This window comes from Geotrypetes seraphini, chromosome 8 (genome assembly GCF_902459505.1).
Source record: "Geotrypetes seraphini chromosome 8, aGeoSer1.1, whole genome shotgun sequence".
NCBI classification, from domain to species: Eukaryota; Metazoa; Chordata; class Amphibia; order Gymnophiona; family Dermophiidae; genus Geotrypetes; species Geotrypetes seraphini.
In genome coordinates, this window is record NC_047091.1 from 133,471,682 (window position 1) to 133,485,076 (window position 13,395).

General features: G+C 41.8%; 1 protein-coding gene across 4 annotated transcripts in view; it reads right to left on the reverse strand.

Annotated features, from left to right (window-relative positions):
* Nucleotides 1-4,479: 4,479 nt before the first annotated feature.
* Nucleotides 4,480-13,395, reverse strand: part of LOC117366142 (carbonic anhydrase 15-like) — a 42,446-nt gene continuing 33,530 nt past the window's right edge. For all 4 annotated transcript variants that reach the window (XM_033957293.1, XM_033957292.1, XM_033957291.1 and 1 more), the window contains 2 exons: nt 9,498-9,664; nt 4,480-4,841 (listed from right to left, as the gene is read on the reverse strand). In XM_033957293.1, coding sequence (XP_033813184.1) covers nt 4,617-4,841; nt 9,498-9,664 — 392 coding nt within the window. In that variant the 3' untranslated portion in view covers nt 4,480-4,616. The remainder of the gene's footprint in view (nt 4,842-9,497; nt 9,665-13,395) is intronic.

Genomic DNA, 13,395 nt, shown 5'->3' on the forward strand with positions numbered 1-13,395 from the left:
GGTTTGCCAAGTTTTAATATTATCTTAATATTAATAAAGTCCATCTCAGGAACATCATTTCTCCACATTGTTTTTTTGTTTCTTATTATAGAAACTTTGACAGCGGTTTATTTGACTGACTAATGTGGCCAAATAGTTCTGTTTGTACTTTTGTTATTTCTATTTCAGTTCTATCCTCAGCATTTCACTCTCTGGATTGGTTTTGGGAATACTCTGTTTTCCTGTTTGAAGAATCCTTGAGCCCCCCTCTAGGAAGACACCTCTCTTTCCTGTTTGAGGGGCTTCCAGGTCTGTCCTATCAATCACCACAAATTTTTAAATAATAAAATAAATAATAACTTCTAGTCCTAGAATCAGGTACCTTTAACAGAGTTTTATTTTCCAATACTATATAACATTTTTCATTGTGAAAAAATCCTATTCAACTTCCTCAATCATTAGCAAGATTTTAAGTGCTCATAAAAAAGGGAACAAACATTCATAAAGAGCCTGCTAGACTCCCCCACCCCCCACTTCCTCCCATGGTTTCAATCTCATCCTTTTGTACAAATTGGAAAAAATCTTTGACAATTTGTAGGCATTTTAAATCTTCCTCTGCATAGATGTATCATACAATATATACGTGAAGAGGCATTTCCCCCCTCAAAAAAAAATATATATATATATATATATTCTGCCTATAAAGTCCAAAAAGAACCAACCATCTCATAACTATTCTCAAATAGGAAAGATAGCCAGATTTCCTTTTCAAAAATATATGAGAAGAATGTCCTTACATTGAGACATCCATCCTGAAAAAACTATTTTACAATTTGAAACATTAAAATTATAAAAAGGGAGGAACCAAGGCACAGGGACGTCTTTCTGGCAGCAGTCTTTGAAAACTGCCACACAGACACCCTTGCAGAACAGAACAGTAGGCTAGTGCAGTGGACTGTAAATCAAGGGACAGAGGTTCAAATCCCACTGTAACTCTTATTTATAAATATGATCCTCCCAGAAAAAGAAAAATGTCCACTGTTATCTGAATGTACATGAACTTGTCATGCCACTGGGGCTTGCGCACATCTGAGAAGCTGAAAGCTATGCATTCAGTAGTTTCACTACCAGAAGGGCCTCCCACGGTGGACAGGTTTTAGAGATGTCAGACTAACGAGGTACCATACATCTGGGCAGCAATAGATGGCCAGTGTTGGAGGTGAAGGATCGTGTTTGATGTGACAATGATGACAACTTTGAATTTATACTGCACAGAAGAAAGGCCTGGCAATCTACTTCTGTATTCTGCCACAAAAACTTGATGACGTTCATAAAATTGCTAGGAGTAGAACACGAGTCAATTGCACCTAACTGACATCGAAGTATGTTTTAAAGCTTGTTTGTACTTCTGAATTGATCAAATTTGTGCTCTATCCCTGTTATAACAGGGATGTTTAACGATGTTGTCTTGATATGTCTATGTTATATGTGATAATTGGAGGGAAACAAAATCCTATGTATGTCATATAGAAACCACATAGTTGTATGCGGTATATAAATTTTTAAATAAATAAATAAATCTGAATATACACCACTTCAATAACCTTCAGACTTGCAGGTGTCTTATATATTTAGTTACAGTAAGTATTTTTCTGTTCCTGGCAGGAATCCCAGAAAAAAAAAATTGAGTTACAGTAGAATTTGAACCTACATCCCTTGGTTTACAGCCCACTGCACTAACTACTAGACTGCTCCTCTGATTCTGCAATGAGAGGGCACAGGATGAAGTTAAGAAGTGAAAGGCTCTGGAGTAATCTAAGGAAATACTTTTTTACAGAAAGGGTGGTAGATGCGTGGAACAGTCTCCCAGAAGAGGTGGTGGAGACAGAGACTGTGTCTGAATTCAAGAGGGCCTGGGATAGGAACATGAAATCTCTTGAAGAAGGAAAGAGATAATGGTTACTGCAAACTAGATGGGCCATTTGGCCTTTATCTGCCATCGTGTTTCTATATTTAATACCTGCAGCTGACAGATCCAGGTTTCATTTTCCAGGGAAAGGGAGAGGGACAGCAACTACTGGGTGATTATGGAGTTGTCATGCCTTAATTCCTCCAGTGGTCAATCTGCTCAATTAGAACTTTTTGTAACTTGGACATGACTAAAATAGATCTAGAGAAAAATGGCCTTTTCTGTAGACATGGACCTTTTTTAGACATTTTGAAGCATCCATCTGCTTTGAAAATGAGCCCCATAATGTTATATACACATTTACATGCCACTCGGATTTTAAAAAGTTTCTCTCATTTGACAAATAAAAATCACAAGAAGGAGGCAATGAGTATCTCTGCAGCTGAGAGGTTTCAGGATGTCTTTCCTTTCATCTTTTGGACTAATGTCATAGACAGACATAGGTTGTCCACCCCCTCAGCAGGTTGTTGGGCCCAACAAGTTTCACAGAGCTGAAGACAATGATATACTTCTCCTCACTCTATTGTCCCCAGGAGCCAATATATCATCATTCCCTGCCCTGTCCATGTTTACTTCATGAAACCAAGAGCAAAGGAAATGAAAAGATCTCACATCATCTAGAGGTACAATAAAGAGCTTATTAAGAGCCCCTGAATCAAGCAAGAGGATTGTAGAAGGGTTTGTAAGCTAAAAATATATAATTATCTGCAAAATATTCATTAATCAATAATGTGTGAATATCAGCAACTTTCAGAAGCATAAGGTTTCATAGAAACACTTCAATGATCCTAAAGAATCAACTTCACATTCTTCATTAAGTCGAGTTTTAAAGTATTTAAATCCAATTCCTCATTCTATAAAAAAGTAAAGTAACTGAACACTTATCTTAAGAGAAGTGAGTGCTATACCGTGTCTTAGGACACATAATTTTCCCAGCATGAATTCATATTTTGTCAAAACTGAGTCATGGAAGGGAAGGTAAACAAGACTAAGAATGTTATAATGCCTCTTTCGCTCTATGGTGCAACATCACCTTGAGTACTGCATTCAATTCTGGTCACTTTATCTCAAAAAAGATATAGCAGAATTAGAAAAGATTCAAAAGAAGAGTGACAAGGATGATAAAGGTGATGGAACTCCTCTCATATGAGGAAAGACTAAAGAGAATAGGGCTGAGAAGATGGCTGAGGAGAAATATGATTGAAGTCTACAAGAAATATGATTGAAGTCTACAAGATCCTGGATAATGTAAAATGGGTACAAGTGGATTTTTTAACTCCATGAAAAATTACAAAGACTAGGGAGCACTCAAAGTTACAGAGAGATATTTTTCAAACCAATAGTAGGAAATACTTTTTACTCAGAGAATAGTTAGCATAGCTGGTTTAAAAAAAAGGTTCGGCCAAGTTCCTGAAGGAAAAGTCCATAGTCTGCTATTGAGACAGACATGGGGGAGCCACTGCTTGCCCTGGATTGATAGCATGGAATATTGTTACTGTCTGGGTTTTTGCCAGGTACTTGTGACCTGGATTGGCCACTGTGAACAAGGAATACTGGGCTAGATAGACCATTGGTCTGACTCAGTAAGGCTATTCTTATGTTCATGATTCAATTTTGATGAAACATGAATTCATGTTGGGAAAATTATGTCGCCTAAGACACAGTATTACACTTACTTCTCTTAAGATAAGTGTTCTATTACTTTACTTTTTCTTAGAATGAGGAATTGGATTTAAATAATTTAGAACTCGACTTAATGAAGACTGTGAAGTTGATCCTTTAGGATCACTGAAGTGTTTCTATGAAACCTTATGCTTCTGTAAATCACTGAGATTCATACACTATTGATTAATGAATATTTTGCAGATAATTATTATATTATACTAGTGTTTAAGCTCGTTACATTAATGGATGCTAGAATATATGTCTGTCTGTCTTTCTTTCTTTCTGTCTCTCTCCTTGCCCCTGTCTCTTTCTTCCTTTCTTTCTGTCTCTCTCCCTCCCGCTGTCTTTCTTTCTATCTGTCTCTCTCCCTGCCCGCTGTCTGTCTTTCTTTCTTTCTGTCTGTCTCTCTCCCTGCCCGCTGTCTTTCTGTGTGTCTGTCTTTCGTTCTCGTGCACTGAGACACTTCAGCTCCAGCCCCCTTCTCCCACCTACCCTTAAATCACTCCTTTTGCCTCCTCCTCTCCAGCCTGAACAACTGCCAACCACAGTGCGGATGCTGAGCGTCGGTATGTCTGCTTCCGTTATTTTTGTGCTCTCCTTGGTCCTGTTAGATGGAGTGAGGGCGGGAGGGGGGAGTCACTGCCGTGGTCACCGCCTCCGTGCGTCCATGCTTAAGGTGCCTCCGCATGTGCAGTAGAAGGAGCCAGCATCGCCGAGGGAGGGTGATGGGGAAACCACCGCTGGCTCCTTCTACTGTGCATGCGGGGGCAAGGCACCACAGAAGCACGGAGCCACGAAGATTGAAGTGTGCATGCGCGCTAAGGGTATTATTATAGCGGATTGATACATAATTTGATTCTCTTATATCTGCTGACACAGTTGGTTTGTGCTTTATTGTAAGCTAAAGATATACATGTATAGACACATTTATCTCTTATGAACAGAAAAATAATTAATCACAGTGAGCAAGGTAAATAACACTTCAATGACCACCAGGAACTAATTAGGGCCCAGATCTTACACGTAAAGCCCCAATATGTCCCAGCAGCAGCAGGAAGACTAGAGTGAGCCAATCCACATGGACAGGGGCACTGTGGTTGATTATGGCATCTTTAGAAGCATAGACCTTCCGGTTCTTCAGAGGCTGGGGTGGGCGGAAGTTGTTCCTCATCTTCACAGGGGTCTCACCAATAGCACCAAAGTGAACTGTGTCCATAAACACTTTGAGCTGCAGTAGCAAAAAAGCAAGGATTCAATCCCAGCCTCATACTAGGGCTTTGCACTTATTTCATCAATTTAAACAATCTCATTATTTGGTAGCAGCAGCACAGCCATGAGGGGATCCCCACCACCACTTTGGGTTCAGGCCCTGTCAACAACTGCAGCACCCATTGAATAGATGGCAGGGATACCCAAGCCCCACCAGGCAAAGAGATCTACTGCCTCCCCCCTCCCCCACCCACCCTCCATGCTGCCTCAACAATGAGGAAGTCAGCAGCTACCAATGCTGGCGCTCCCTACGCAGGTTCAGTTTGCACATGAACTAAGCATGCTCAGAAGTGTTGGCATCAGTGGCTTGGAACCACATCACTGAATTTGTCATTGCTGAGGCAGCACGGGGTGGGGTGGGGGAGAGTGTAATTTGGGCAGTAGATCTCTTCAGCTGGCAGAGCTTGGGCATCCCCGCCAAAAAAGGTATAATTTTGCTTGGTAGCTTCCAGTTATTGCCCAATAACAACCATGTTTGCCATTGGAGCACAGGTGACTGGGTATTAATATACTGTAATAATATCTTAATACAAAATCTTATTATTCACAACTTTCAACCAATGACTATACAGTTCAGAGTTTAATAAAAATCACAATACAAACAAAATACTGACATAAAACCCTAGCCTTCCAATCCCCTCTTTCCCATTCTCTCATCCCTGTTAAATGAGGAGCAATATTGAACAAACCACCAAGTCTTCAAGTGTTAGCAACTGGGAGACAGGTGGGTTATTGTGTGAAGACAGGCAGGCTGAAATCAGAGCTGAAACTAGAGGGGCTGGAGACCCAGGGGATTCAGTAGAAGCAGACCCCCTCCAACTCCCAATGTTTGGAGAGAGAAGAGGTAGGAAAGAAATGTGTTTCCTTGCCTGCCCCCTTCCCTGGTCACTTTCTGGCATTCCTGATTAAATTAATATCAGAGGCTGGGAGTGGAGCAGCTACCCAGACTTGCCCAACCCATTAAGGACAGCTCTAGTAGAAGCAGAGGACATAGGGTGAGCATAGAAGGACAGACAGATTACATACAAAAATGTAGACAGTGACAACAGATAAAGACCATCGAGCCTTTCCAGTCTGCTCATCTATGCCATCCATGCCATCTACTACTAGTGGCATAGTAAGAGGGGTGCGGGGAGGGGGAGGCGATCTTCCCTGGGTGCAGTCTTCCTCAGAGCACCGGCACCCCTCCTCCTCTCCACCCCTCCCCTACCGCGCACACACCTGTGCCCTTTCCCCGTACCGTTTTAACTTCGGCACGAGCAGTGACGAACTTGCTGCCTGCATCGGCTTTGGCGCTTTCTACAATGTCCGGGAGGAAGTGACATCAGAGAGAGCTCCAAAGCTGAGCCGGGCAGCAAGTTCGTCATTGCTCATGCCAAAGTTCTAAAGGTACGGGGAAGGGGCGCGCACAGCAGGGGGGACGGGAAAGGGGTGCCACCACCCTGGACGCCAGTCACCCTCGCTATGCCTCTGATCCCTTCCTCTCACTTAGAGATCTTATGTACTTGCCCCATACTTTCCTGAATTCAGATATGGTCTTCATCTCCACCACCTCCACTGGGAGGCCATGCTTCCATCATCCTTCCACCCTTCCACAAAGAACAGTGGCCTCAAACTCACGGCCCGCCAGGTACTATTTTGAGGCCCTCGGTATGTTTATCATAATCACAAAAGTAAAATAAAACAGTTTCTTGATCATATGTCTTTTTAACTATAAATTACAATATTATTATTAAGACTTAGCCAAAAGGAAAGATTTATAAACTATAAAGAGTTTTACCTCATGCAAAGGTATCATTTCTTTAATAAGACATTAAGTCTTCCAAGTATCTACGAATCCTGCAAAGGGTCTGAGTTTGAGACCACTGACAAAGAAGTATTTCCTTTGATTACTCCTGAGTCTGTCTTTCACCTTCATCCTGTGCCCCTTATTCCAGAGTTTCCTTTCAATGGAAGAAAACTCACCTCCTGAATATTTCTGCCATGGAGCTATTTGAACATCTCTGTTATATCTCCCCCCTATCCCGCCTTCCTTCCCCAGCAGTTGACTGGTAGTTATTTCCGTGAGAGCAGAGGACCTGAGGTGATCTAGATTTGGTTTGACTCCATTAAATTTGTGGATATTCTAGTGCAAGGCCTCAGAGCCTGAATTATTGAGATGTCTATAGCAGAGTTGGGGATCACAGCACATTCCACAAAGTGGGATGGGAATGGTGCAACAGGCATGTCTGAAAGGGGCCATAAGCAATGTGAGATGGCTGCCACATGCACCCCCCCTAACCCCCCCCCCCTCAATAGCATCAAGGGCTGACTGTCTCCCCTATCTTCTACAAGTGGCTAATGGAGGATGGAAAAATATCTAAAGGACCTTCCTTCCTCTAGAAACATAAGGATCTTACTTTAAAAGGAATGGGCCTCCTATACTAGGAAAAACACATTTTCCTTTAAAGCTGGGGATCTCAAAATAGTCCTCAGGACCAATGGTGTTTTAAAGGGGGTGCGGGGGAGAGGCGGTCTTCCTCAAAGCGCTGGCACCCCTCCTGCTTTCGGCCCCCCTTCCTTTTCCTCCCCCTGCCACATGCGCAACCCTGCCCTTCCCCCCTTGTACCTTTTAAACTTTGGCGAGAGCACCCACGAATTTGCAGCTCGCATCAGCTTCGGCGCGCTCTCCGAATCGTGCCTAGGAAGTGGCGTCAGAGAGGGTGCCGAAGTTGATGTGGGCAGCCAGTTCATGGCTTCCCGCATCGAAGTTAAAAAGGTACAGGGAAGGGGAGTGCGCGTGCAGCGGGGGGAGGTGAGGAAGAGGGCGGGAGAAGGACACCACCGCCCCGGGCGCCACTCCCTCTCACTACACTACTGCTCAGGACACACTAACTCAGTGGCCTCAAACTCGCGGCCCACCAGGTACTATTTTTTTTTTTTTTCAATCTGTTTTATTAATTTTCGTTGTATACAAACACACAATACAAACAGAACAACCGAAATGAAAAAGACAAAAAGCAGAAACAGTTGGGTCTTACGCGTCTTTCTTCACAAAGACCCACAGAAATCAACCCCACTATCCCAACCAGAAGCCCCCCACCCCCACCCCATGCATTCCAGTGTCAAAAGTTCAGTAAAGAACTATGAGCTCTCGAGGATAATCCCTCCCAAACGGGAGCCCATATTCTCTGAAATTTCCTCCAAGGCCCAGGAACCCCCTTCGAACATCCAGATATTCAAACTTTAACAATGTAAACAATTCATTTCTCCACATAGTCAAGGTTGGCGCATCAGCTTGGCGCCAAAACAAAAGAATACACTTCTGGGCCAAGTACTATTTTGAGGCCCTCGGTATGTTTATCATAATCATAAAAGTAAAATAAAACAGTTTCTTGATCAAATGTCTCTTTAGCTATAAATGACAATATTATTATTATGACTTAGCCAAAAGGAAAGATTTATAAACTATAAAGAGTTTTACTTCATGCAAAATTGTCATTTCTTTAATACGACATTAACCATTTTTTCTGAGGCCCTCCAAGTACCTACAAATCCAAAAGGTGGCCCTGCAAACGGCTTGAGTCTGAGACCACTGCACTAGCTAATTAGGTTTTTAGGATACTCAAGGTGAATATACATGATCTAGATTTGCATGCAGCGACTCCACTATATGCAAATTTCTTTGGCTAACTGTGTTCCAAGGACTGGATTGAGAACCCTCGTTTTAAGAGATCATTATATTCTGTCATTTCCATCAAATTGCTACAAAATCTTCAACTTTGGAAGAGTAGCAAGCCAGGCTTATTTATAGACTAAAAAGATTTGACAGTGTTTCCCCAATATTGAAATGAGTTTATTCAAATTTAATATACCGCTTATAATAGCTGTCTAAACGGTGTACAATATAAAAAGTTTAAAAATTTTGAGGGATGGAACAAGAAGATAACACATAGCATGACATACTGGAACCAATGGCTGACATAGCATGACATACTGGAACCAATGGCTGAACTACAATTGAAATAGGACAGAACAGAAATGGATGGCACATTAGGAAGGGTGGCTCTGCTCTTCCTTTGTTAGAATTGGGAGGAGGAGGGATGTCAAAGGTCATAAGCATCCTGGCTGCCTGAATATAAGCTCACATTATTTTCAAGGTAGCTTTTCAAATATGTTACAGCCAATCCCCTGATTTTCTATATTCCACAATAATGGTTTGAAGCTCACATCACACTTTCCACTTATTAGAACATTGTTTAGTGAAGTTTCATGTTTTAAGCAAATTTTAAAAAGTTCCTCCATTAGCAGGCACATGGAATAGTTTACCTTTCAATATTAAGGGACAATCTTCCAATTATTTTCAAAGTCATCTACAAATTTTTGATTCAAGAAACTGAGTTTTTTGAATTGTAATTTGATTATTAGTTTTTATTGTAATTCCCAGTGTCTTTCTGACTTGTTTTGTGCAACCTGTCTTAGACTTGCTGGGGATAAGGCAAGATATAAATCCCAAGATTAGAGTAGAGTAGATTGAATTAGGTTAGATTTAAAGGGTTAAGACAGGTCTCAAAAATGCTGCTCGTGGTCCTTATTTTGAATAGTCAAGTTGGTGAGATGGTAAAGCACAGTGTACCTGAGCACAGCTGATAGGGATAGTGTCCTCAAATACTGTCCAGATAACAGCCTCCTCACAATCAGGCGTGGTCAGTGAGCCTTGGTAACGGTAATACCTGGTAAGCTTGTTTGTGCTGGGAAGGAGACTATCCAGACGAAAGGTAGGTTCTAGGTCTACAAAGTTTCCTGCAAAACACAGAGAAAAAGGAGCTTATGGGTAGGTCCATGGGATTATAAACAGTCAGAAAATACATGGAGAAAAGTGTCCCATGTGGGATTATAAACAGTCTGTATAATACACAAAGAAAAGTGAGTCATGGGTTTGGCCATAGGATTATACACAGTAGGGTAGGATTACCAGATGTCTGGCAAAATCTTTTTAGAGGACTGTCCGGGCTCCCGGACGGACTTTCCAAAATCCAGCATTTGTCCAGGTTTTGGAAAGCCCCAATGAGCTGCATCTGGAGGGCCTCTGAGCATGTGCAGATGACGTCACACACATCCGCGCATGCTCCAGGCCCTCTAAGTAACTGAAATGTTTTGTACCAATTAGAAGCCTCTTTCTTGTTGTAAGCAAATTTATGACATAAAACTAACAAATCAGGCATATCTGTTGCTAGCACAGGAAAGTTAGGGTAGTCACGGAAAGCATGTTTAAGTTGTAACCACTGAAAAAACCCAGAGGGGGATAATTTAAAAGTGGAGCACAGCAGGTCAAAGGAGGTCCACTTATTACCATCAAATAATTGACCAATGTGCCAAATGCCCAATGATTTCCAAGACTTCCAATTGATGGTACAATCCTGTATTTTGATGTCAGGCATAAGTGTTCCATTCCATTTTACCTTTAATAAGGGTTCTAATTCTCTAACAGCTAGCTGAGAAGAGTCAAGCATATGATCTTTACGACAGAACATTCCTGAGGGAGATATGAATGGTAGATAATTCGTCAACTGGTAGATTTCCCAATCAAAGTAGAACCCAGTTTGTATTGTCATCTACACATTCGTCGTACAGAATCCATTTAGAGATTTGTCTTACCAGGAAGGCATAGTGGTAGTCTAAAAAGTTAGGAAAGTTGACACCAACATTTTGATGGGGCTGTTTCAATTTCTATAGCAAAATACGCGGAACTTTACCATTCCATAAGAGCTTAGTCAGTATTTGATCTATTTTCTTGTGGAACGATTTCAGGAACAGGACAGGTAACATACTTATGGGGTACAGAATTTTTGGTGCAATTACCATTTTAATCGATTCCAGACGACCCCACCATGTTAAGTTTAGGGGAGACCATCTTGCAGTTAAATTTGTTATTGCTTGCAAAATATCACCAGTACTATATTCTATTGTTTCCTCTATTGAAGAACTGAGATTTATTCCCAGGTATTTAATTTTATTCTTAGCCCATTGGAAGTTGAAATCTGTTGTATTGGCACGTTGAACGTGTTTATGTAGTGGTATGAATTTGGTTTTAAAGGTATTCAGCTTGTAATCAGAAACCTTTGAATAAACTGAAATATTATCTAACAGAGCCGGTAAAAATTGTGGATTTGCATTTAATAAAACATCATCGGCATATGCAGACATCTTCACTTCCTTCCTTACACATTCAATTTCATTAATGTTGGGATTGTTGCGAATAGTAATAAACAAGGGTTCTAAAGCTATATTCAATAATAAGAGTCCCTCTAGAAGGATGGAATATACCCGACATACCATTAATTTTCAATGAAGTTGATGGGGATGCATACAGAACCTTGCTCATAGTGATAGACTTATCCTCAAAATCAAACCATTGTAAAGCTTTGAACAGGAAGTCCCATTCCACCCTGTCGAAGACTTTTTCCGCAACTAATGCCAGTGCCAGAAATGGATTGGTAGATTGACTTGCAAATTGTATGAACGTAGCAAAAAGTCTGGTATTATCGCTTGCTAGTCTATTTGGCATAAATCCATTTTGTTCAGGTCCAATGATCTTGGAAAGTATTCATTGAATTCTGCTAGCCAAGATTTGGGCATATATCTTTGCGTCAACGTTTATTAGTAAAAGAGGCCTGTAGCTTTAAACTAGTAACGGATCCTTTCCTGTTTTAGGAAGCAGTATTATGTTGGCTTCTGTAAAAGATCTGGTAATATTTTCGGTATTGAGGCAATGGTTATAGAATTCCAACATCTGAGGGATGAGACTATCCTGAAAAGTCCAATAAAAGTCAACAGTGAAGCCATCAGAGCCAGGTGATTTCTTTTTTGCCATGTTCTTTATTGCACCTGTAATATCTTTTAGTGCAGTGGTTCCCAACCCTGTCCTGGATGACCGCCAGGCCAGTCGGGTTTTCAGGATAGCCCTAATGAATATGCATGAGAGAGATCTACATATAATGGAGGTGCCAGGGATACAAATCTGCTCCATGCATATTCATTAGGGCTATTCTGAAAACCCAACTGGCCTGGGGGTCCTCCAGGACAGGATTGGGAACCACTCTTCTAGTGTAATCGGGGTGGCCAGGAGTTTATTATCCTCTTTTGATTAGATTAGAGTAAAGTAGATTGAATTAGGTTAGGCTATGCTATGCCAGAAGTTGTGGTAAGAGCGGATAGCAGCTGGTTTTAAGAAAGGTTTGGACAATTTCCTGGAGGAAAAATCCATAGTCTGTTATTGAGAGAGACATGGGGGAAACAACTGCTTGCCCTGGATCGGTAGCATGGAATATTGCTACTCCTTGGGTTTTGGTCAGGTACTAGTGACCTGGATTGGCCACCATGAGAACGGGCTACTGGGCATAATGGACCATTGGTCTGACCCAGTAAGGCTATTCTTATGCTCTTATAAGTAACGTGTTCTACCTCACACAGTACTCTATGTAATGTTATGCCGCTTATAACCTGCCTAGAACTCTGATTTGCAAGTAAAGGCAGAAACGGCAATGAGTACAACAAAGAACCCACGAGTGCACCAAAAGCGAAATAGCAAGGATATTCCAAACCCCAAACCCCCCCTCCCCCCCACCCAACAACAAGAACAGAGAAAGAGAAGGGGAAGAAGAAAAAAGGAAAAAAAAAACAACAAAAAACCCGAAACCCCATCTAGCACAGCCAAGGTGGGAGGACAAAACAAGCACTAAACAGAAGCAGAACAATCAGAGCCCTGGGCTCTGATGGGCCCCGAAGGATCAGAAAATGAACCCCCTGAGGAAGAAAGAGAGAAGGGGGAAAAAAAGGGGGGAAAGTGGAGAAAAGCTGGGAGGAGGCCACCCCAAGGCCGCAAACCCCTTACCACTCAGGAATCAAATAGTTAGAGTATTAAGAATCAAACTGCCGGCCCGAGGGGACAGAGAGTAAATATAAGGACCCCATACCTGCAAAAAAACTTCGATTGGCGCAAAGAATGACGCACTCGACCCCTCTCAAGCAGCATCAGAGCATACAAGCGATTACACCAAATCCAATAAGAAGGAGCATTCCCTGCCTTCTAAATAGCACAGAATATCAGGCCCAGTGTCTTTTCAATATACATAAAGAATGTTGCCTGGAGACATATTCAAGGGAAGAACTGATTCCGAGTTATAGAAATGAGTATGATTGTTTTTGTTATAAAGCACGTCACAGTTTGCTGCCTGGTTATTTACTGGATCACTTTGTATTTAACAATTCTCTTCGCTCTTCGCAAAATCTGGCATTCTTTGTCTTTCCCCTGGCCAGAGGATGCATGTTTAAGAAATTTCAGAGTACATAAGTACATAAGAAACGCCTTCACCGGATCAGACCCTAGGTCCATCTAGTCCGGCGACCAGCACACGCGGAGGCCAAGATAGGTGATCCCTGAAGGAGACCTCGATTATCCGTATCCCTCAATGTGATTTGCAAGAAGGTGTGCATCCAACCTGCACTTGAATCCCAGAATGGTAGTCTCCGCC